This window comes from Gobio gobio, assembly GCF_949357685.1.
Source record: "Gobio gobio genome assembly, chromosome: 20".
Lineage (NCBI taxonomy): Eukaryota > Metazoa > Chordata > Actinopteri > Cypriniformes > Gobionidae > Gobio > Gobio gobio.
Window position 1 is genome coordinate 18,120,170 of NC_137113.1, and position 25,099 is coordinate 18,145,268.

Consider the following 25,099-nt stretch of genomic DNA (forward strand, 5'->3'; position numbering starts at 1 on the left):
TTTCCAGCATTTCAATAATAAAAGTGTACATCTTTAAAATGCATGCAAATTACAGCGAAGCGCAACAGTTATCGTACGGTGCCCTGCAGTGGTCAAAAAGGGGTTTTGTGTGAATTTTGAATTGATCTTTTCTTGTAAACTTAAAAGTTGTGGATTCGGACGGCAGTTAAATTACCACATGTCCTTGGTGTTTGTCAAAAAAACTGTAGGTAATTCGACCATGAATTTTTACGCGGGTGGTGGGAGAAAAACACTGACGTTGTGGATTTGTAGGGCAATAAAATCACAGACTAGCCTCTGTAAATGTTGAAAATACTTTACAATGCCATGAGGAAAAATGACCGTCCGAATAGGGAGACACAATCCTAGTTTTAAACTTTTATGCATAAGTCTTTAGATCAAAATTTTTTTTAAGATCATGAAAGGTTGGTCATGGGTGTCCAAAATTTTGACTGGCTGTTTTCCACTATACTGTTCAAAAGTTTGGGTCAGCTTTAAAAAAAAGTTTCTGTAGCAAGCAGGATTGGGCCGTATGTATAAGCTGATAAGAAAGGCATCTTAAGCAATTCGAATAATATTTCACAATATTGCTGTTTTACTGTATTTCTGATTAAATAAATGCAGCCTTGGTGAGTTTGAGACTGTGGCAAGCAGGACGAGGCTGAGAGCTGTGGGAACAGAGCGAGGTCTTGAGTTTCTCACGAAGGAGCTCTGGGAAGATGAAAGGAAGAGCGACAACAGTGAAGGACGAGAGAGGACCATGTTTGCGCTGCAGTCGTCTGTGAGGGGCTGCTGCTTTACTTTCGTTTTTTGTTTGCACAAACGTAAACAAAACACAATGTAAATAGTCCAGGCCTGGTCCTCTCTCATCCTTCACTGTCATTGCTCCTCCTTTTCCGGAGCTCATCCATGAGAAAACTTGGCACTCGTGCCTCCGGCCTGACTCCGTTCCCACAGCTCTCAGGCAGTCAGTAGGCATGTTACCAGCCATTGTTTTAATTTTCGCACCAAATTCAAAATACATTTTCATGGACGTACTGGATATTATTCAGCGCTGTGATAAACATGGCAATGTCGGGTTTCTGATGAACATGGCAACTGATCGGTGATCGGCCGATCAGTCTCACGTGTCTCCGATTTTGAGCCGATCCGTCTACATGCGGCTGTGATCAGCCGAACGCATAAACCGTCACTTCATGAGAATTTACCGTTTCATTTAAGAGAACTGTCAAATCATGAACACAGACACTCAAGGGCAACGGCAACCCGTCAAAATAAAAGTTCAGTTTAAAAAATTTTTATTGACAGAATATATTAGGCTACTGTTGTAGCCTACTGTAGATTTAGCGCCGGCTCTATGTAATAATAATACTTCTCTACTACTAATAATCATTATGCTTAAATGGTTGATTATTTTTCACTTGATCTTTTTTTTTTATAAACAATGTTTACTTTTAAACAGCATACAGCCTTCAAATGTTTATGTATTATTTACTTATAATGATTATCATCATAAATAATAAACTTAATAGATTTAATAATTTTTTTTAAATGGTTAAAAAAAAAAAACCAATATATATATAATATACCGAGTAGAGTACCATAACATTTTTATGGTATTGGTACCGACTACTGGAATTTTGGTACCGTGACATCCCTAGCTGGCAATATTTATTACCCAAATTACTGAACTATTATTTGGAGGAGTATTGTACACTTCAGGTTTGTTCATTCATAGGATCTTTTGTACTTTAGTAAAAAAGAGAAAAAGGTCAATTTATAATGTTTTGTTTCATAAAGCAACTGATTTTCAGTTATTTGTTATTTCTACTTCTTTCCAGGCACAGAACACTTATTTTTTTAGAGTTGTTTAAGTGAGAGAAGATCCTGTTGTAATGTTTCCAAATTATTTGAGAAAAAAAAAAATTTAGCTTTGAAGAAAAAGTGGATTTTTGTTTGTATATGCTGTCAATTATAGTTCTTAGAAATAAAATCGGAATCGACAAAAATCGGTATTGGCCGATCTCTTTAACAAAAAATCGGAAATCGGCATCGGCCAAGAAAATTGCAATCGGTGCATCTCTAGCAGAAACAGCGAGTTGTGTTGACAGAGTTTAGCGATTTGGTGAAGAGAACTTCAGAATAATGTCACAGAGTTCATTCATGAATTTGTGTGAACACGGCATCCATGTACGTCCATGCACAGGCGCACTTTGGTCAGAATGGTAATAATGCGATTAAGGTGTTTACATTCCTGTTTATTGCGATTTAAAATCGGCGTACGCCACATAGTTTAATGTGATTTATGGTAACTACGATTATGAGCTTAATCGCATTAGTTTGATTGAATATTGCGCTCAAAGTTTAAATCACAATATTGCCAAAATCCCATTATAATCACATTATGAGGGTTCATGTAAACACTCTGATTGTTGAAAACAATTGTGCTGTTGAATATTTCTGTGGAAACCTTTTTTTTTTCATAGTCCATCAAAGAATAGAAAGTAGGGATGCACAGATATTCAAATTTTGTCCGTTACCGATAATACTTAATTTTTTTAAAAAAAAGCTGATAAGCAATATCTTGACTGATATAGTGGCCAATATATTGTGCATCCCTATTAGAAAGTTAAGAACAGCATTTATTTGAAATGGAATTTTTATTTATTTATTTAAAACGTCTTTACTGTCTTTTCTTTTGATCAATTTAATGCATCATTGCTTAATGTATTAATTAAAAACAACAACAAATAAAAACGTACTGACCCCAAACTTTTGAATGGCAGTGTATACCCGTATTCTATTTACATAATTATTTATGATTGATGCATCCTCTGTTCAAAATTAGTTTTGTTCATTTTGTTAACTCTTTCTGTGACTCATTGCATTTGTCCTGCAGAAACTGTCCCCGTGGGTGGGCCTGAGGAAGATCAACGTGTCATACTGGGGCTGGGAGGACATGTCTCCATTCGCTAACACCTCTCTGCAGTGGCTGCCTGGTGAGCCCAATGACTCAGGCTTCTGTGCTTACCTAGAGAGAGCTCAGGTGTCTGGCCTCAGGGCCAATCCATGCACCGCTAACACAGACGGCCTCATTTGTGAGAAACCAGTCGGTGAGTGCCTATTCTCTTATTCCCTTTATTTTCAGTGAAGGCTTGGAAATGTGCCCATATACATAAGCATTCCCTGTTCGGTAACCTCATACATATTTCCTTTTCTGCAGTGAGCCCGAACCAGAACGCCCGCCCTTGTAAGATGCCCTGCTCACTGCGCACCACCTGTGAGAACTGCACCAGCCAGGCCATGGAGTGCATGTGGTGTGGAAGCACCAAACGCTGTGTGGACTCCAATGCCTACGTCATCTCTTTTCCCTACGGCCAGTGTCTGGAGTGGCTGACAGGAGACTGCGTGTGTGAGTTTCCTTATTTACATATAATGGCCATCACTTCTAGTAGCCCCAGAAACAATCTATGGTATTTTTGTTTTTTTTTTCAGTTTTCAGCACTGATTTTCAGGGTGAAAAGGAACTGAATGCAAAATGTGTTAAGTTCTAGTAATAATAGTACTGCACTATTATTGGTAGCACTCTGTAAATATTAGCCAAAATATATACACAATGAACCTACAAGTAGTAGTGAAAGAAATTAATATTTAATGTTATCAAGAATGTATTCAATTGATTAAAAGTTACATTTATATAATGTTACAAAAGATTTCAATTTCAAATAAATGCTGTTCTTTCAAACTTTCTATTCCAAGAAAAAAACTAAACAGTTTTCACAAAATATTAAAGGTGCACTATGTAACTTTTCCGTCTGCTAGAGGTCGCCTATTCAAAACAAAGGAGTAGCTTGATGAGACCAAGTTTGAGCGTAGAATCTTGGGACATGTGGTCTTCACCTCACAGCTGGTGGAAAAGAATCGAGATAGGACTCGGGCAGAAATCATGTCCATGGGTGCGATAATTAACGTTACTGTAGTCTGAAGCAGAGCAGGACTGAGTGTTGTGGAGCTGAGCAAGGCCGCTGGAGCGATTGTTAATAAGATGAACGCAACACATGCCTCGCAAGCAGCTGGACTTTTATTATGCCACAGTCGCCAACGCCAGTTCCGCTTTTCCGGTCATGAGTATGAGGTAACGCAGCTCTGTTTATCGTATTAGATACATTTGAGTGTGTTGAAAATTATGTTATGACATTACTCTGTGCGTTCGCTCGGCGGCTGCTATGACACATGTTGCATTTCTGCAGATTAAAACCGAGGGTAACACAGATATGATGCAATCGACAGGCGACTCCCTTACATGTCCCGGTTCCTTGGTTAAAATAGCAATTTTCTCACGATTTACAAATAGTTGGAGACATTTGGGATATTGTAAGTACTCAACTGAACAAAATCTATAACACTGGGCTAGTGGTTTTTGGAAATGTTACTGCAAAAATTTTACATATTGCAGCTTTAAGCAGCAGCGGCTGTTTTCAACATTGATGATAATAAGAAATGTGTTTTTTTTGAGCACCAAATTATTTCCAAAGGATCACATGACACAAGACTGGGGTAATGGCTTCTGAAAATTCAGCTTTGCTATCACAGGAATAAATTACATTTTAAAATGTATTACAATTAAAAACTATGATTCTATATAGTTACCATATATATTGCGAATAGACAACTTCTTTCAAAAACATAAAAATGCCTAGCTAGCCCCAAACTTTTGATGTTTTTTGTAGTGTATATTTTATAATAATTAATTGCTAATTGTTTAATAATTAAGTAAATTTTCTTTAAAGGGATATTTTGGACTTTGAACTTTGAATAAAACTGAATTACAGGAGCTGTTTTCTCATGAAGCCCGTACCATCGTTTCTTGGAAGGGTTTCAGTGTGAGTATACTCTTCTCTGTGATGAGAAAGTTGGTCTGTGGAGCCTTTCAGAGAAAGATACAAGCAATCAGTGCCTGTCGGCAGCCTGGATTGTGTGGGTTCTTCATCTCTATCAGATCTGTTGTTTCATCCCATTAGCTGAACTGCTTGGCCTCTGATCTGCCTGTAATGTGCAATTAGTGTTTCAATTTGTCTCATTCGTTCTTCCCTCTTGGCTGTTCAAGAATGGATTCTTATGGCACGTGTCGGCACGCTAAGTGATAGAAACTTTAAGAAAAATGACATTAGGTGGAATCATTCTGCAGGGAATATTAAAGGGTTAGTTCAGTCAAAAATTAAAATTCTATCATTACTTACTCACCCTTATGTCATTCAAAACCCTTAAGACTTTCGTTCATCTTCGGAACACAAATTAAGATATTTTTAGTGAAATCTGAGAGCTCTCTGTCCCTCCATTGACAGTCTACGCAACTACCACTTTCAAGGCCCAGAAAGGTAGTAAAGACATCATAAAAATAATCCATGTGACTCCAGTGGTTCAATCTCAATTTTATGAAGCAAGGCGAGTGCTTCGTTTGCTTCATTTGTGTTGTACAAATGTTTTACGGTTTTGGAACGACATGGGTGAGTAATTAATGACAGAATTTCCATTTTTGTGTGAACTAACCCTTTAAAAAAGAGGCCTTGATATCTCCCAAACATCTTAATGTGTAGGTAATATTTGCATTCAGTGCTATTGAAATGCAAACTTATTTGCTGTGCATTTATTTGGTACACAGCTGTGTACATCCTGTGTTATGCCAAGTTATGTTTGTCCTTTAGACTTGAGGCTTTAAGTGCTCATAATGTCTTATTTCACCCTGGCTATCCGATGGTGAGGTAAGTGTACAGGGGACACATGGACACTCTCCTGACTGTAGTGTGTTTTTATGACAGGCCTAGACTTACTGAAAGAACTTCCATTATGCTCAGTCTGATGGAAAATGAATTAAAAGCTCTCTCCGCCAGAAAGAGGTGGTACAAGTCTACAAATCTGTCTCTCTGAGGAAACCTTTTTGTCACCAAAATGTATCGCTCCGTCCAAGTGATGGTTACTTAACGTTTCAACTGCTCCACCATAAGCCCCGGCCTGTGTCAGTGCCATTTTAAAGATCTATTCCTGCTTCATGTTTTTCTTTTTTTTTCTCTTTGTTTTTCTTCTTTTTCTCTTCAGGGTACTTTGTCTCTGTCAAAGCATGCCTGGATGAGTTTGACTCACACTTGTGAAGTTGTACATTTTTGCGTAGCAGTGATTTGCACCGGGATGTGGGAAGCTTGTGTGTGTCGACCCCATATTGTAACAGTCTGATATATTCGCTCTGAAATCTGGCGGCTGCTGCCACTGCTCTGTTGGGCTGAAGGTCATTTGTTTATAGTCGGTTTGTACCATGTCCTTGTCACACTGCCGGAAATCATCTATTTGACTATTTGTCCCACATTTCTCTCTCTGCAGTTGCCAGGGACACTTCAAATGTAATGATTTGTGACAATTCGACTTCAAATTAATGTTTTCCAAAGATGGTTTCTATCACTTTAGGTAGTGTTGATTTTTCTAACACGTTTTAGTTGCTGTCGTACGAGCACGCAGATGTTTTTTTATCACTCACACTGCTCATATGGTCGCGGTTGGCTCACTGTGCAAGAGGAATTACGAGCCGAGAACGTTACAAGCACCTCACGACCTCCCGATCATTTTTAAACATGTATAGGCTGTTTCCCTATTGCCAAATCATACACAACCACGTCACATAGGCTAAATCGAGTATTATTAGGCTATATAGCTCAGTGACTGCAACCATACCGTGTGTGCATACACTGTCACACACACGAATACACACATTTTTCTCTCTCTCTCTGGTTGTTTCTGTTGAAAGGAATGACTGCTGTTCTCTGCTTTTCAACCAAAAATTTGTACACAAAAAAATTTATTTCTTTTTCCTATCCGAAGATAGCTGCAACATTGAAAGCTCCAGTGTCTGTGTTTAGCGTGAAAGCTCACGTGATTGCCGCCGGCTCACCGTGCAGTACAGTCGCACAGTGTACGCCCGCCTTTATGTGATGCTATAAAGACAGGGTGTAACATCTGTGGGTAAGGGCTGGGCATTGATACCATTGCTCCACCTCACACTCATCGCCGCAAGATGTCAATGGCCATTTCTGGGACATTTTGGATACATTTTTCAACAGTGGAAGGAAGTGGAGACATGTCATCCATCTTTATTTACAGTCTATAAGGATTACGAAGACAAACTTCTTCTTTTCTTTGTAACAATCTTCATCAATGAATTACACACAATAATTCCAGAAAATATCTTAATTGTCTCAATTTGGATGAGACTTTAAAACCAGTCATATCTGGTAGCTGAACTGCCATCTCTCTTTTTTTTTTCCGATCAATATTCGTTTATAAACATGTGACCCTTTATTTGAATCGGCGGGGATGCATTTTTCTTCACAGAAACGTTCTCATCTGTTCTCAACGCCTAACCCGTCTAGACATATCCTCACCCCTAAACAAAGGATTTTTATTGCATGCCGAATTAAATCATATGGTGCTGTTGAGGGGTCTGTCAGCTCCTGCAGTTGAGAATCCATGAACTCCTGCCAGCATAATGACTAACATTGTGCTTTTTTACCGTTATTGCTGCCATCGTGTTGACCCTGAACACACTTTGTGTGTAATGCTTGTTGTTGTGTGGTCTGAGATCCTAAGAGATGTTATTTGGCTGCCAGGGTGGTGGATCAAACCGAAAGAGGCTGACGCATATATCTCTGATGTGCTCTTTTGGGAGAGTGAACTTTCTGGTGGTATTTGAGAGCATATTACTCAGTCAGTGGAATGAATATGCCATGTGAGAGCTTGAAAGTATAAAGTTTATTTCTCAGAATCTGCTGGCTTTTTTCCATCTCTCTCTATTCTCTGTCATTCCAGCTCAGAACTGCTCTGGTTTGCGTACATGCGGTCTGTGTTTGGAGCAGCCTGACTGCGGCTGGTGTGGAGACCCTAGTAACACCGGGCGAGGGCAGTGCATGGAGGGTTCGTATCGAGGACCCATGAAGAGCCCTTCCAGACACAGCCAAGACATGGTCCTGGAGACGGGGCTCTGTCCTAAAGAGCGTGGCTTTGAGTGGGCCTTCATTCAGTGCCCTGGTGAGAACCACAGACTTCACACAATCACATGACCACTTGACCTTTAAAGAGCAAATGTTCCACAAGGGGTTTTCAAACTGTGGTCCAGGGACCCCCAGAAGGCTCAAAGGGGGGCTAGATTATCTCCGAAAAACTTGACGAGAATTTTTTTTACTGTATGTCTTTTTTTAGGCCTGTCATAGTTAATGTGTGCATTTGAGAAAAAAATATGAAATATGTTTAGCGTGACATTTGTAAATTATATTGATAAATGTACTATTTTATTCTGTTCTGTAAACTGTAAGATCAAGGTGACAGTCCTAGTTTTTTTAACAGTATGGAAAAAACGAACAAATATAGATATGGTTTTGTGATATACAATACCATTCAACAGTCTGTAAGAATTTTTAAAGAAATGTATACTTTTATTCAGCAAGGAATCATTAAATCGAAAGTGACAGTAAATACTTTTACGTTGTTACAAATAAACTTCTGTTTTAAATATTTTTTATTTGCTATTCATCAAATTTATTGCTATTAAAAAAACACAAAAATATTAAAGTAGCACAACCAATTTTAACAGTGATAAAGAAATGTTTAAGAAATGCACCAAATTGAATTAATTTTTTTTACTCTTACTATTTGAAAAAACATTAAAAATCTTAGCAACCTAAATCTTACTGTTTGTTAATTTATTTATTATTTAAATTGTAATATTTTTCTTTAAATTGCTTGAGTACATTGACAATATATAAAACTTTTTAAAAAATCTTTACGCTATCATATTTCATATTTTTACACCGTATAAATAGGTTTTTAGAAAGGAAAATGTATAGCTGCCTTCATAATTTAGGAAAAGGGTCTTTCACAAGGGGGATGTTTTATTTGTGGGTCATTGTCATAAGGAGTATGAATACTCTTGGTTTTTCGATTCTTTGGTTCATTTAACACACTGAGAATCATCTCTGACAGTACTACAAAAACTCTTGAACAACCAATTTTCATCTTCCAGCATGCCAGTGTAATGGTCACAGCACATGTGTGAACGGAAGTGTGTGCGAGCAGTGCCGTAACCTCACCACCGGACTTCACTGCGAAACTTGCTTGCCCGGTTACCACGGAGACCCAACCAATGGCGGAAAGTGCCAAGGTGAGAATATTTGCACCTGCTACTGATGGGTCATTTTGATACTCGGCATATTAATAGAGAAAAGAGCTCTCTGTGAAATGAGTTTTGAGGTCATAGATGTGGTTGCAATGCCAGAGGTGAGAGGTAAGATCACACATAGACACGCATTCACAATGTTTTTTTCTCTTTTGCCCTGAAGATGTCAGTTTACAGCCTTGCCCACTGATCCTAGGTGAAACAGGATATGCAGTCATAGACCATTATGCTCACAGATATGAGCCAACACCCCCAGCAGGAGTTTAACACTAAGAGCTAGTGATCACGAAACTTGCTAGTTTAAAAATTCTAAAATTGTGGTCTTTAGGGACCATAAACCATCTTTTTAATGTTTTTTTTACAGCATATTTTTTATTATGAAAATGGATTTTCATATGCTGTGTTGTTTTCCTCAATGTTTCTGTGAAATTTTGCCCAAGGCCTCCTTTACTTTAATACTTGATGGCACGTCAGTTCTGAAACTGCACCTTGCAAACACTAGACACTATCATATTTCCCATATTCTTGAGAAATAAGATATTCATATTCCTTCTTAAAAGGCGACCAACTTACAAAAGGCGTTCTTACACACATCAGCATAAACCTTTGATATACGACCTACAGGATGCTGGGAATTAGAGACAGCATAGAATTGGTCCTATACGTGCTGTCATGTATGTTTAGTTTGGCAGACAAAAGCCTGTCAGAGCCCAATGATCTGCAACGATGTTAGCGCAGCATGAAGAGCGTGTGTAGAATTAAAGCTTATTTTAGAAATAATTATAGTCCACTGCTCAAAAAAGGCGGAAATGGATTTCAGGACAGATTTGGCTGTGGCGCTTAAAGCCAGTGTTTTTTTGTCAGTGGCAAGAATCTTCTGAACCCAGATGAAGCTGGTTTGTGTGTTTCAGAACTGGGGGTTTTAACTCTTACTACAAAACTTCCTCCCCAATCCAAAAGGACCAATTGCAAAAACTTTCAAAATTCCACAAATGCAGTTTGCAATATTGCCAATATATTCAGCAGCTAGGCCTGCTTAGCATGGTGATTTTTCATATGACCTTCTTTACATGTTAAAATATATGTTTGTATATATTAATGTTTAGGGTCAGCTATATAAGTATTTGTAAATGTATCAAATGTAATTAAATCTATTATTTAAATCAATTTTTTTATTTTAATATGGTTCTAAATTCTGATGTTTTAGTTTCTGCTTGGCCAAGATTATCTAATAGTTTTATTTTCTAGTACACATAGAATGCAAAGAAATTTCCATCCTGTTTGTTTGTTGACCTCTGTGATTAAGGTTGATAATTTATTATTTTGATTTCCATCATTGATGTAGCCTGGGGACTGTAACCTGATGTTCTCATTTCATTTGTAATGCAGCCAAACTCTCTTCTCTGAGAACAAAATGTGAGAACAGAGAGAGACCTCAAGTTTAGATCCAACAGATATACCTTTGACTGGAGAGACTGATTTGAATTTATGTCGATTTAGTCATTTATATTAATTTATTTATTTGATATATTTATTTTTATATGGTGTCACAGAAGTATCCCTAGAATTGATTTATTGTAGCATTAAATAATCCATTAGATAAAAGAGCTCTTTCTATATTGAGATCAAGCTATTTCCTTAAATTGCAGCATGTGCAGTTTTCATTATATAAATATTTAATCTGCTGTCTTCATAAGATGTCTTGTTTTTTCTTTCTTTCTTTCTTTCTTTCTTTCTTTCTTTCTTTCTTTCTTTCTTTCTTTCTTTCTTTCTTTCTTTCTTTCTTTCTTTCTTTCTTTCTTTCTTTCTTTCTTTCTTTCTTTCTTTCTTTCTTTCTTTCTTTCTTTCTTTCTTTCTTTCTTTCTTTCTTTCTTTCTTTCTTTCTTTCTTTCTTTCTTTCTTTCTTTCTTTCTTTCTTTCTTTCTTTCTTTCTTTCTTTCTTTCTTTCTTTCTTTCTTTCTTTCTTTCTTTCTTTCTTTCTTTCAGCCTGTAAATGTAATGGCCATGCCAACGTGTGCCAGGTGCTGACGGGGAAATGCTTTTGTACCACCAAGGGTATCAAAGGCGACCAATGCCAGCTGTAAGTACATCATCTTCATATACTGTACCGCTAAATGAGGGCATAATAAGACTTTTATTTATTTATTTTTATTTTTTATAAATACTAATATTATACTTTATATATATATATATATATATATATATATATATATATATATATATATATATATATATAAATAAATATAAATATATCATTTAAATTTATGAGTTGAGTTTTTCGTTGTTCTCTAATTATATTCCATCCATCGATTATTTTGGTAAACGAGTAACCGTTCGATTATTTTGACGATTAATTGAGTAATCAGGTAATTTTGTGGTAATAAAAATAGACCTAAGCCAACAATAGCCTTTAAAATTACTTAAAATACATATATAATAACAATGAGGCAGTAAAAGTTGTTTCAAAAAAAGTATCAAAATCAAGTAATCATATTATAGTTTTATAGAAAAACACTGTTGAAATGCATAATATAATGTACATAATGTAGGCAATCAATTTGTGTACATTATGTATTATAACAAATGCCTGCAGAGGGCGCCAACGGCTTGGTGTTGTTACATTTGACAGTAGATCAAATCCTGGTTCAATATTTCATTCAAACGTTAACTTAATCTTTAATATTTGGCAACTTCTTTAAAATAGAAATGCCAGTCACTGTAATTTCTTGCATAAGAGCATGTGGACAGAAAAAAACATGCAAACTTCTGTATTCTGTATAAATGTATATAAGTGTTGGCGTAGGTTTATAAATGATTTACCGAACAAATCGGATGAAATGGTGCACATTGCGTTCCCAGTAGTTCAGGTGGAGCAGCATCTGTGAACGGAGCCGCTCTGAGACGCACGTAACCTACACGCATGTAAATAATTAAAACACTCAATAGCATTATCTATGCTGTAGTATGTTATTTGAATGGTTTTAACACATTGTAGAAAAGCATATAATGATGCGGTTCATGGATTAACATCCGTGGAATGTGTATTTTGCCGATTACTCAACACGGGTGAATTGCATTCAAGGATTTTTTTTTAAATCGAGTATTCAAATTCCATCCATCCATCCATCCCATCCATCCATCCGCCCGCCATCCCACCCGCCCATCCCACCCGCCCATCCATCCATCCATCCATCCATCCATCCATCCATCCATCCATCCATCCATCCATCCATCCATCCATCCATCCATCCATCCATCCATCCATCCATCCATCCATCCATCCATCCATCCATCCATCCATCCATCCATCCATCCATCCATCCATCCATCCATCCATCCATCCATCCATCCATCCATCCATCCATCCATCCATCCATCCATCCATCCATCCATCCATCCATCCATCCATCCATCCATCCATCCATCCATCCATCCAGTGTCCTCACAATTTTGGATAAAGCTGATCTGCAGATGCAGCACATTTTGTCTGCTTGTGTGCACACACTTTAATAGCACTAATGGAGGTGGAAGTGAGGTGTGGTGTGGGAGTTTGCTGGCATCTCTTTGTGACTATTAGAGAGTCCGTTCATCTTTGAGATTAATGAAACTAAAGTGCTTCACTCAGTGCATTGTTGTATGTACATGCAAAAATTCTAAAGAGTGGGTTGACCAGTCATGGTTATTTAGGAGACGTGGGTGAGAACTGAATTTCCCACTCAGATGTGTCAGTCATAGAAACAGAAGCGGGTTCGGAATCCAGGCTGCTGTGTTGCATTCAGGGCGACAGAGCAGAGGATGTTAGTGCCTTTGTTGTGTTCTTTAGGAGCAAATGCTTTGTTCTAGGTTGACGTGTAACTCTGGGATATGAAGAGATGCTCATGGAAGGTCTCACTTGATCTTTTAACAGTTTTTTATCGCAGGAAACAGGAAACTGTGTCTTTGTGCTTGCAGGTCTTTTTTCACATTGTATTATTTGGCACCAGAGCACATGTTCATCATGAACGACAGCTGTACACCGTAGTAAGGTAATGGCTCAGGAGGAGTAGGCATCATAGAAAGCATTGTTCATTTATTTAATTGTTTTTTGTTGCTCCTTTTCTTTGCTGGTTCCATTGTTAATACAGTAACTGAAAGACGTTCGGTTCTGTTAATTTGTCTTGCACAGTGCATAAACCATCATACTTTGGCAGTATATCCTTCACATGATTAAATATACTGTGCAAAAACATGCACAATATGTCCAGTATAGTCTGATGAACTGGCTCTTTTTACTGAATCAAAATCATAGTGTAACCTGTGAAATCCAATTCCAGAAAAAGTGGTTTTGGTTATTTTTAGTGAAGTGAAAACAGTGTGACCAACGTTGTATGATTGTCAAACAAATTACTCTTACGAGTTGACCAGAGTAGTCCTAATCTTATACAAGTGACTATAGGCCTTTATCACAGAGGAATTGAATACCGGAAGTGCGTGTCGAAGCAGTGTGCTGATTCTTCCGGTTATGCATGTTTTCAATGTGCTGTGAACACCTAGCTGAACAAACGACCATTAAAATAAGCATCTGGAGGATGATTTAAAAATCCGGACATTTTCCGAGACAGGAGAAGAGAGAAACTGATCATTACTGTGTACAGGATTTTCCAAACTCTGTTGAACTTGTCGTTTTTTAATCCGACATAAGCCGAGGGTCGTAAACATACGTGATTATTTCACCACACGGTGTCAGTGCACGTCTAAATAGTGTCCGCGATTAAGTGTGTGTGAGACCTAACGAATAAGATCTGAATGAACATATTGATTTGTATTAATATTTTAGTCATTGTTCTGTCACTTTTCAGTGACAATCATTTCACTGTAGCCTACAGTATATGTAATTCACACATTTATGCCAAAATTCAGTCACGCTGTTAACGTATTACTGTTTAAGATTAATTAAATGCTTAACATTGTTTACTTTCTTTAAGGCAGTTACCGCGCATTCATTCATCTATTTATTACAAGAAAATGAACCATGGTTTTTATTACAAATAAAATAAAACATGGTTATTGTAGTTTATCATGGTATTTTTTAGTAAAACTAATACAAATGGTAGTCAATCCACGAAAAAAAAAACATGGTTACTACATTCTTACTATAATAAAACCATGGTTAACTTTCGTAAGGGTGTTTATCAGTCAAATTAATTAAAAAATGTAACAACAGGTATGAAATATGATTAGTAAGAGAAACACTGTTAATGAGAAGACAATCACTGGACTGCGGCAGGTTAGAAATGTATTTATTATTCAGAATGCACATTGGGATGGGAACATTTCAGCAGGCTGACGATATGAGACGTAAACATCCGCAGTTTGGAAATGCATAGGCCTACAACACACAAACATACAACTTCATCCCACCATATCAGTCTCACCCATGCTCTCCTCTATTCTTTTAGTGTCAGGAAATGTTCAAATCTGAGGTAAGGATGTCATTATTTAGTATTAGAGCACGGGATCACTGCAGTTACACCCGCGTTTTGATTGAGTCGCGATGGGACCGGAAGTAGAGGTGCACTGCTTCACTTACCGGAAATAGGAAGTGTGATAAAGGCCTATTATGAGCTTTTGAATCAAAGTGAATTTGATTTGGACTTTTTTGATTTTTGAACAAATGAAGTAAACAGACGTCAAATGGATCAAAAGCTTTAGTGAGAAAACATCTTCGCGTTCTGCTGTTTCTGTTATCTATAGTAGTGGTTGTGTGCTCGAAAGGTTCTATCTCTCTCACACACTTCGTTTTCAGTGTGTGTGTGTATGTGTGCGCATACTGGTAGATGCTTGTTTTTAATTGTGTGTAACCCAATCAGGCCAAGCCAGGTCCATTGATGATGTATTCAAGCGTGTCTTCATCACAAGGACAAATGAGCGCACAGACCGCATTTGAGACGGCCGTTACCGCTTCCTGTTTTTCCTCTCCTTCTCACTCCGTTCTCTCTCCTTCATTACTCAGAGCGGACAGATGCCATTACCCATCCTACATAACGAGGTCCATAATGAAGCGGCGAGACCATTTTTGTCACGCACAAATACTATCACCCTCAAAATGGTTGATTAAAGACCTGATGTGCTGCAGTGATCGCTCGCTGGCCCCACTTTAGTGAGCTGACATTGTGAAAGAGCAATTCAAAGTTTCCTTTCACAAATCGGAGTGGGACTTCAGAGCCACGAGAGTGCGTCACTTTCCTTCTCGATCAGAGGACAGCTCAACAAGAGATATTTGAAAAGATACACATGATTAAAGAAAGGAAATTGGTACAATTTGAAGCAAAAGCATGCTTGATTACTGTAGAGTCCATCATCATCATGATGGAGTGTCATGGAGTGTGTTGTGTGTGTTGCAGCACTCCAGGTGCGACCCAAATGGGGATCAAATTATGGCACTACAGAGAGAGAGTGCATTAAAGCATGCACAGCATGTAGGTGTGCTCTCGCTGGAGATTAAATTAAGATACTGAGAGTAAGAGTGCATTATGTTTCATCGCCCTCACAGAGTACATTGTGCGTATGGGGGCATGAGCGTTGGAAACCGCTTCTTCTGATTTGCAGTGTATGGGTGAGAGAGAGAATAGTCATTTCTGAAATGTCATCCAGATTAAAGGCTAGGGGACTGATATGCAGAGGTTTTAAAATGCCTGTGGTGCAGTTTGTCCTGTGTCCTCTGTACCGTGGTAAAAGTGTACTCTACCTTGTCCTCTCGTATTTATTACCAACTCTCTGAAAAAATATGAATGCTTCAGCCCTGTATGATAAAGTTGAATCCCCGCAAGCTAAGGGCAAAGATATTTACAGTATAAGACGGAGGTCGGTGTATATTTGACTGTGAGAATTGTGTACTTTAGGAGCTAGAGCCTGTATGTGTAAGGCTTAAAACAGAAGAACAGGTAGGTCAATTTGCTTGCTTCCATCATTTCAGTCAAACATGTTTCAGGCCCAATATCAATGTTCAGAAATGAAAGATCGCAATTCGTAGGGTATGCATTACATTTTCAGTTTCCACACAAAATAAAATAAAAATTAAAAATTCCAAAAAAATTAAGTCTTTGTCATAGTTATATGATTATGAGATAAAATGTCAAAATTATCAGATATGAAGTCAAATTTATGAGATAAAATATGATTTACCAATGTATGTTTTTTTTTTTCTAATGTGGCAAAAATGGGCTTTCATGTCTAAGAGTTAATTGTGAATCGGACTGGTGTTTTTTGCATATAACTTGTGTGGACAACTCAGTAGAAAGCCATTTTTTGTCATGAGTTTGAGCATATTTTATTGCATCGCAATCAGTACAGACTCCAAAGCCAAATTCGACTGGACCTTTCAATTGTAATGCTTTTGCAAACTTCTATAAAGTATTTTTTATGGCCGTTATGCATTTGAACTGGGTGCATCGCTGCAAAGTAACTAGTCCAGAGTCCGGCATTCTGCATTAACTATTACATCACTGCATTTACTCCTTAATAAAGGCTTTAATGATTAATCGCATTTGTACTTCGGATACGTTTAGAGGACAATGGCGGGAATTGAAAGTGAATTCCCTCTGTAGAAACGAAGTGGCGAGATTGTTGTGAGGAGAGAGAGTGAGAGTTGTGCTCTCAAATGAATGCAGACTCTAATTGGACCGTCAGTTCCTGGCTCAGAAGAGCAACAAGATGTGTAATCTGCTTAGGCTGGTGCTGAGCTGGGCCGACAGCGCTGTGTTAATTGTTTAGCGTGTTTGAGATTGAGGTAGAGGAAGCTTTGGGCTGTCTCCTGGCGCTCTCTAATGAAGCTGCGGAAATAAAGGACCCCGACAACAGAGTGGAATTACATAATCTGCCTTGGTATGAAAAGGGACAAAGATACCGCAAGCACCACACAAATTAAAAACACATAACAAATACCTAAAGGCCTTTTCTGTTCATTTAACACCATTTTTACATTTAGAGGTCAACAAGAACTGTTGTTAAAAAGGGTTAGAATGTATGAATGGTAGCAATATGCAGATTTGGTAAACTGCAAAAGGTTCTCCGGCAGTTTAGATTTATGCATTTAGCCGAGGTTTTTATCCAAAGAGACTTACAAAAGAGGTACAAAAACAATTTGTCAAGGAGCCAACAATATTCGTAATATACAATGCCAGGTTTGTTTGACAACTCAATAAGGAAACTCAATTTTACTGCAGTGCCATGGGTTTGATGTATGAACACAGCGTATAAACTCATGATTCCTATTAAAGTCGCAACGCAACCAAAGTATGCATTTTTCGCACATATTGTAACATACATCCAAGTGTAATAGATTATTGAAAAAGGAAAAATTTTAGGACGGGACTTGGTTCTATGCTTTGTGCACCCACCGCTAGCCTAGCTTAGCACAAAGACTGGAGGTAAACGGCTCCAGCTAGCCTACTGCTCAATAAGTGACAAAATAACGGCAACATTTTCCTATTTACATGTTGTGATGTGGTTACATCGTGTACTACTCCAGTCTTTGTGCTAAGCTAGGCTAGCGGTGGGTGCGTCAGACAGAGTCAGAGAGAGTTATGGCACGCACCGAGATGAGAACGGACTTATCTAACTCTGGGGGATACGGTGAATAAGCTAAAGTCCCAAAACGTCGGCATGTTCCTTTAAACATTACAAGTACAAATACATTTCAACAGGCATTTCGAAAATGGATAGGGAGAATTTTCATTTCATGCTGACTTTAACATCACAGACACAATATTTAACAAGATTAATCAGGATATGCAAAAGAACATATTTACAAAATCACTTTTTTTCACCTTTTTTTTTTTAAGATTTAAAAAAAATCTAAATAGCAAAACATCCTTATTCTTATTTTATTTATTTCATTTTTTAATTAACAAAATGTTTTGTTTTTGTTTTACAGCACATTTATTTGTTTTTAATGTTTAATAAATATTTAAGTAATGCTAAATTGTAAATGTGTTCCTCGAATGCAATGTAAGTCACTTTGAATAAAAGTCAGGGCTCGACAAGTGCTTGCTAAGTGCATAATAATGTAAGTGTTATGACAAATGCATTTTCAGATTTATGCATCATTGTCATTTGTGCATCATTACTGATTTACTTTTTTATCCCTCTACAGTTGTGATTCAGAAAACCGTTACCTTGGCAACCCCCTCCGAGGAACCTGTTACTGTGAGTATGCTCTATTTGAGCTCTGACCTTAAAGTAATCCTGGTGTACCTTGACAATTCATTTGACACTTTCAAACTCAGAGGCTATTTGTGGTCTGCCTTTTAGTGAAATTAGACTCAAGGGGCTTAAGATGGTTGGAAACCTGGATGAAATTGCTATGAGCGTAACCACACAACAAGAAAAAAAGTGGTGGATAAAACATTCAAATTGGTCAGAAATCAAAAAGTAGAGGTCGATCTCTTGAACATCTCTGAAGATCTTCAGCAAACCATGTTGAAGTCTGTCTTTGCAGGGCTCAATTGCACAGCACTAGGGGGCAGTCTTGTTGTATATCAGAAAAAGCCTGTTCCCTGTGTGTACATTCGTGTTTCTCTCTTTCCCTTTTTTTTGCAATTAATATCTGCAATGATGGTGTCTGAAAAGGCTAAATGCAGTCAGTAGCGTTTAGGAGATCAAATTTCACTCCGTTTGCAAATCCTGCCAGCATTATCCCCATTGTCATCAATCGGGATTAAATAAAGCCTTCAATTTATCAATCAATTTCCATCCACTCTTCTCCCTCTGCGTCTGTTAGATGGAGTGTGTATGCTTCCAGGCTTCCGGCCCAATTGCTGTTTAAAAGAAAACTGTATCACCCGGCCATATTTTCTCAAATAGTGGCCTGTAGGGGGAAGTGTTGCTGGAGAGTGGGCCGCAGGCGACAATATAAGACTGGTGAGAGTGTCAAACCCTGTCAGAGTGAGTAAGCGAATGATACAAACTAATTAAAGACACAAGAGCTGAAGTTTGGTGGATGTGGATCCAGTAGGCTGTGAGAGCTCACACATGCAAGGTTTGACTTGTGCATTTCCGGAGGCAGCACTAGCAAGCAAGTTCACTGTGTTCTGTCAGTGTTACTTGACTCACTCTTAAAGGAGATTGATCCTGTAAAAAAAGACCTCCAGACCCAGTAAGAACTCTTGATCATGCTAAATCTTCTCAGACTGGTTTAAAGTCCCTGTAGAGGCAATTCTGAGAAATTGTTTCTAAACACATTATAAGACTGTGAACTGTGTCGTACTGAATTGTGGAGTTAGACTGTTAAACAGTTTTTCACTATTGCTGTGTTCAGGATTTTTTAGGCGGGGCTAAAACGGTGGCTCGATGACGCACAGGAGCCACTGAGCATATGGCCCCTCCCCCCAACTATCATAACCGTTGATGACGCACTGGAGCCCATGAGCCTGGCTCCTCCCCTAACACGATCATAACTAGAGCACATTCGCATCAGTTCGCCCGCTCGATCGTGAGTTACTGTCAGTACCGTTAGTTACAGACTACAACTTACAAAACCCCTTACAAAACCAAAACGATGATATCAAGAAGAGGTATTGCCGCTTTCCCGCGAGTGGGCGTGGTTTCAGCGCCGACAGCGGACACGCCCCCAGCTTTTGAGAGCAGAGAATGCTGCTTGTTTTTTCAAGATTTTGATAAGCTACTTTATTTACTTGCTGGATTTTTTTTATGATTCAGATTTGGCTGGGTGGTTAATAACACATTTGCCTGTGGTGTGACAAACTCAGAACACATATTTAATTTTGACTTTACAGGGACTTTAATCTCCACTCTGCAGGGTGATTAGCCCACCATGTTTTCCCAATATAACTGCAGGGAGCAGTGTATTTAATCATTTCCATTTCAACATTACAACATTCTACCTTAGTTTATTCATTAGATTCAGATTTATTGGTCTCCTCTAGAACACTCACAAGCAATGCACAAGAATATTGTCGTGCTAACTGTCAAACCCTTTCTTCATATTGTTCATTACAATTTAAAGCAAAGGTCTTCAACCCTGCTTATAGGTACTCACTGGCTACTTTTACATGCAACTAAATAATCCATTAACGATCAGATTGATGGCTCAATCGGACTGAAAAGCCTTCATGTAAACACCTTAATCGATCTGACTGAGCTTGAATTTGGAATTTGGAAAGGGGTGGTTTATTCCTTTTCCAATCCGATTGAGAGGACATGTAAACACTTGATTGGATTGAAAACGGAAACTGAAAGGAGTGTGCATGTGCAATGACGTAGAAATAGCGTAATGACGTATGACACGCAGAACGAGCCGTTCTTCCTGTTGAATGAAGTGTCATATAAAGGAGTGTCCCGTCATTCTAAAATTATCCTTTCACTCAGCGTCTGTGAATTGGAGCACGACAACGTCCCACTAGTCCTTGTTTTGGATTCTCATCCACAGAAGGGGAGGGGCATTTTTACTGCATGATAAATATTAGCAGCATGGCAAACGGTTCAAGTGCTCATTGTCTTGACCAGAAATGGATAAATATTAAGTCTATTTAAAACAAATAAAGAACCAATGTAGGAGAATAGTTATTATGCGCAAACAGCGGGAAACTCTGCATATTTGTGCAGTTTGCACGTCAAAATATCTATTCCGATTTGAAGCTTGTGACATGTAAACGCATAAATCAACCGGATCTCTTTGTTTATCGTTTATATAAACACTAAATACAGATTCATCAATCGGAATGAATTCAGTCCGATTGAATCAAAGGTTGTGCATGTAAACATAGCCATTGTTCTGCAGAGTTTAGCTGCAACCCTAATCTAAAGTTTAAAAAATAACTGGCAGTTTGTGTTGAAGATGAAATAAACTTAAGCAGGACAGTTGAGTAGATAATCAAAATTATCATAAGCAAAATAATCTGCCAATGGGGTAAGCAAAATAATCTTAATTCAAACAGAAAACAAGATTATTTTGCTTACCCCATTGGCAGATTATTTTGCTTATTTTAAGCAAAAACTCACTTAATTTTGAGTTATTTTCCCCCAAAACAAGACGACAACTTTTGCTTGTCTGGTAAATGCTTCTTATTGTAAGATTTGTTAGATATTTGGACTGAAAACAAGACAAAAATACTAAGTAAGAAAAGCTTTTTTTGCAGTGTATGTTCATTTGAGTTTTACAGAAGAAAGATGTAGAACAGGTTTGGACCGACATGAGGGGGAGTTTTTTGGGTGGACTGTCCTTTTAAATGTGTGTTTGAGAGAATATAGTTGAGCTTTTAGCAACAGTCAGACAGGAGAATGATCACGTAATTTACACCGCTAGTCTGCGATTAGTTGTGTAAAGTCTTCACAATAGACGAGAACATGACAGAGAACTAGAAACTGAGTTTTTGATTTGTGCAGGATAACAAGCTTCTGTCTTGTAGTGAGCGCTTTGACTTAAATGTCATATTCCATTTTCCTATTCTCTTTTAATAACAACTTTGTGGCTGACATCACTTTCCGAACAGCTGTCTGAATTATGAAACTCACTGACATTCATTTTAGCTTCACCATTCTGTTTCGTTTTTGAAAAAATCCAGCGTATATCACCTTAATGGTTTAAGAGCAAGCTGGAGGAAAATTCAAGTTTTGCCACCTATAAATAGTTGCATCTAAAACATTGAAAAGTGGCAGTATTTCTTCTGAAAGGATGATTTAAAGGAAAGGGCTGATGCTCATAATAGTAGCACTGTTCGGTGTATGAAGGCTACATGATCTGTCAAGCAAAATATAGGAAATGAGTGAAACTATGGGGCTTTCATGTCACATCTGAATTGATTAAAAGCTTATAAAGACATCTTTCAAATTGATGAGGAGTGAAAGAGATGTTTACTGTGCCATATTGTGATTCACACAAACAGCTGTTCTCTGGGAGATGCCTGTGGCAGCATTCAGTCATTTAACAGCCCAGGAGATAAGAAAACAATCCAGACATTTATATATATATTTGAAATGGTGCTTTGAAGAGATGTCAAGGCCTTGAAAAAGACTAAACCTACTGATCCATTGTATCTTTCTGTGGTTCTTTAGAAAATTATTTGCTTTTTAGTCTTAAACTTCTAAAACTCTAGTTTTGGGGGAAGTTAACAAGTTCTTTAATGTAACTTAGAAGCCTAGATTTAAAATACTTGTAGACTTCTTAAAAACAATTGAGCTTAATCAGAGTGTATTCTTATTAAAGCAATGACACACTCTGAAAAGGAGGTATTCATTTAGTGCAATTAAAGTGACTGGTGATTCATGTAGCTCTTCAAAGTAGCCCTCTTATTTCAAGAGTGAATGTGCACCACTCTTTCGTGATGATCCTTAAATGGAAAGTTTCAACCATTAACTTGACAGAATTGCATGGTGTGGTTCATGATTGTATAACATGTGATGATTAACAATAGGGTTTTGATCTGAACAGATAACTTGCTGATTGATTACCAGTTCACCTTCAGTCTTCTTCAAGAAGATGACCAGCACTACACTGCCATTAACTTCATGGCAACTCCTGAACAGGTCAGTCACAATCTACTTATCTGAGAAAAGAAGCGGCTGAAGGGTTTGACCAGCTTGTGATACAGAAGTCTTCTTTTCATCAATTTCATAAATGGCGTAGTTCGCCCGAAAATGAAAAAGCTGTCATCATTTACACACCTTTATCATGTCATTTAAAACATATTATCACTTTGTACTGTGGACAAAAAGGTTTTTAAAAAACTATCGGGAATGTCCAAGCTGCTCCTTTCCATAGTTTGAAACCAGTCAATAGTAATCACCTTTGTGTCGGTCAGTTGTGTCATGTGTTGTATTTTTAACATTAGTACTACATTTCTGTATGGAAGCCGTACTGCTATGAAATCGTCTGAAAATTGTTTGTTTTCTCTTTCCATTTTGTAGACCAGCAAGAACTTGGACATGTCCATTAATGCCTCAAACAATTTCAATCTGAACATCACTTGGTCAGTTGGGTCAACAGGTACTGATTACTATTTCCCTCTGTTGAATATTTGTTTCTGTTTTGTTGTATAATAGTTCTTGCTTTTGTGGAAAAAAAAAACTAGCATGTTTGTTGAGCAAACCTTCCCCCCCCCCCCCTTTTTTTTTAATAAGACGTAATCATGCATTCAAAAAAAGGCTAACAGTGTACAAAGGATACTGTCTCAAGACACGTTTTTTTATAAAGTTGCATTATTTTTTTATTTTAACACTTGTAATATGGCAAAAAAAGAGACTTTTTAAACTTTTAAGAGTTGGTTTTGCCCTGAAATGTTTTAATAGCTGTCAGCATATTTAAAACATCACTGTTAAATATATATATATATATATATATATACACTACTGTTCAAAGGTTTGGGGTCAGTCATTATTTTTTAATTAATACTTTTACTCTGTAAGAATGCATAAATAATCAAGAGTGACTGTAACGACATTTTATAATGTTGCAAAGGATTTCTATTTCAAATCAATGCTGTTCTTTTGAACATTCATCAAAAATATCAGTGTTTCAACAAAACTACTAAGCAGCACAACTGTTTTCAACATCATAATTTTATAGAATATATATTAAGATAATATTAAGAATTATATAGATACTATTAAGAAATGTTACATGAACATCAAATCGGCATATTAGAATGATTTCTGAAGGGTCATATGACACTGAATACTGGAGTAATGATGCTGAAAATTCAGCTTTGCAATCACAGGAAATTTAATATTTTAATATAATGTAATATTTCACTAGCCTGACAAGCCAGACCCACATCAAGATGTTGGGTCTGGAAACTCAATCAGAGTTACAGGGCTCAATCCGAGGGGCGGGATAAACGGTTGTCTTTCAAATTCCCTCTGCACGCAATTGGATTGCGCCATGAGCGCCACAACCAACCGGAGCAAAGAAGAAGGTGAAGGTGAAGCCGAGCTAACATTAGTTGATAGACTTTCGCCGTACCCGGTAGGCAAAACTTCAAACATATCTTCTTTTCTTAAGAAGGACTTCAGTGCCGTTCTTTGTTCTTTTCTCAAAGAAAAGCTTAACTCCAAGTCTTCCAGAGTCGCAGCCAAAACAGATTCAAAAGACCGCTGTTCGTCAGCTTCTTTGTTTACGAGTAGCACGCAGAACCTCCGCAACTCTGCCGTGACGTGCCGTCATTATGTTAAGCCCGCCCACCGACTCTACACACGCTGTGATTGGCCTGACCAGAGTTTGGTTTTTCCAGCTCTCAGGTCTACCGAGAGTTGCTTGACTACACTTGCGGCAAAATAAATTTTCTGCCACTAGGGTGTGTCTAGATTTCTAGGCTAATATTTCACAATATTACAGTTTTTTTTTATCAAATAAGTACAGCCTTGGTGAGCTTAAGAGACTTCTTTCAAAAACATTTTAAAATCTCATACAAACCTCAAAATTTTTAATAGTAGTGTAAACAGGTCATCCTTACTATTTGGTTAGTTGGATGTAAAACGCCTAGTCGACCATCGTGATCCAGTCTTTCTTAGCATAATATCATAATGGTTCTGATACACAGATGCTAATGCATTCTGGTTTGACCGCAGTTTGTTCCTGGGTGTGTTGGGTATTTTACAATAGACAGACACTCAAGGACGCCACCATTATCCTCTATTGTTTATTTCTGTAATCACATTTTCGTCCAAATAGTCACCAGCCAATTTTTTAATGTGACTTTGACATTCTTGCTCCTCTTTAACAAGTTCACCCCTCTCCTCCTCGACCTCCCGGCTCCCCTCAATTAATATTTGGAGTGGTGTCTTTCTGTTTAAAGACACTCTCCCCTGAGAAGGGCTTCTAACAATAGTCTAGCGTGCGGCTCTGAATGCTGGGGCTGCGGCGTCTTCAGGAGCACCGAACGATTT

The 25,099-nt window shown here is 37.8% G+C and overlaps 1 protein-coding gene across 4 annotated transcripts in view; it reads left to right on the plus strand.

The window, feature by feature from the left end:
* Window positions 1–25,099, plus strand: part of atrnl1b (attractin-like 1b) — a 154,147-nt gene that overhangs the window by 43,169 nt on the left and 85,879 nt on the right. For 3 of the 4 annotated variants that reach the window (XR_013818669.1, XM_079846036.1, XM_079846037.1), the window contains exons 16-23: window positions 2,900–3,113; window positions 3,224–3,412; window positions 7,855–8,073; window positions 9,065–9,202; window positions 11,204–11,297; window positions 18,351–18,403; window positions 22,647–22,741; window positions 23,123–23,201. Coding sequence is in view for 2 of the 4 variants with exons in the window: in XM_079846036.1 (XP_079702162.1) it covers window positions 2,900–3,113; window positions 3,224–3,412; window positions 7,855–8,073; window positions 9,065–9,202; window positions 11,204–11,297; window positions 18,351–18,403; window positions 22,647–22,741; window positions 23,123–23,201 (1,081 nt within the window). In the remaining 2 variants the exon portion in view is untranslated. Of the gene's footprint in view, window positions 1–2,899; window positions 3,114–3,223; window positions 3,413–7,854; window positions 8,074–9,064; window positions 9,203–11,203; window positions 11,298–13,168; window positions 13,243–18,350; window positions 18,404–22,646; window positions 22,742–23,122; window positions 23,202–25,099 lie in introns of those variants that run through there. The other variant, XR_013818670.1, reaches the window with a different exon arrangement.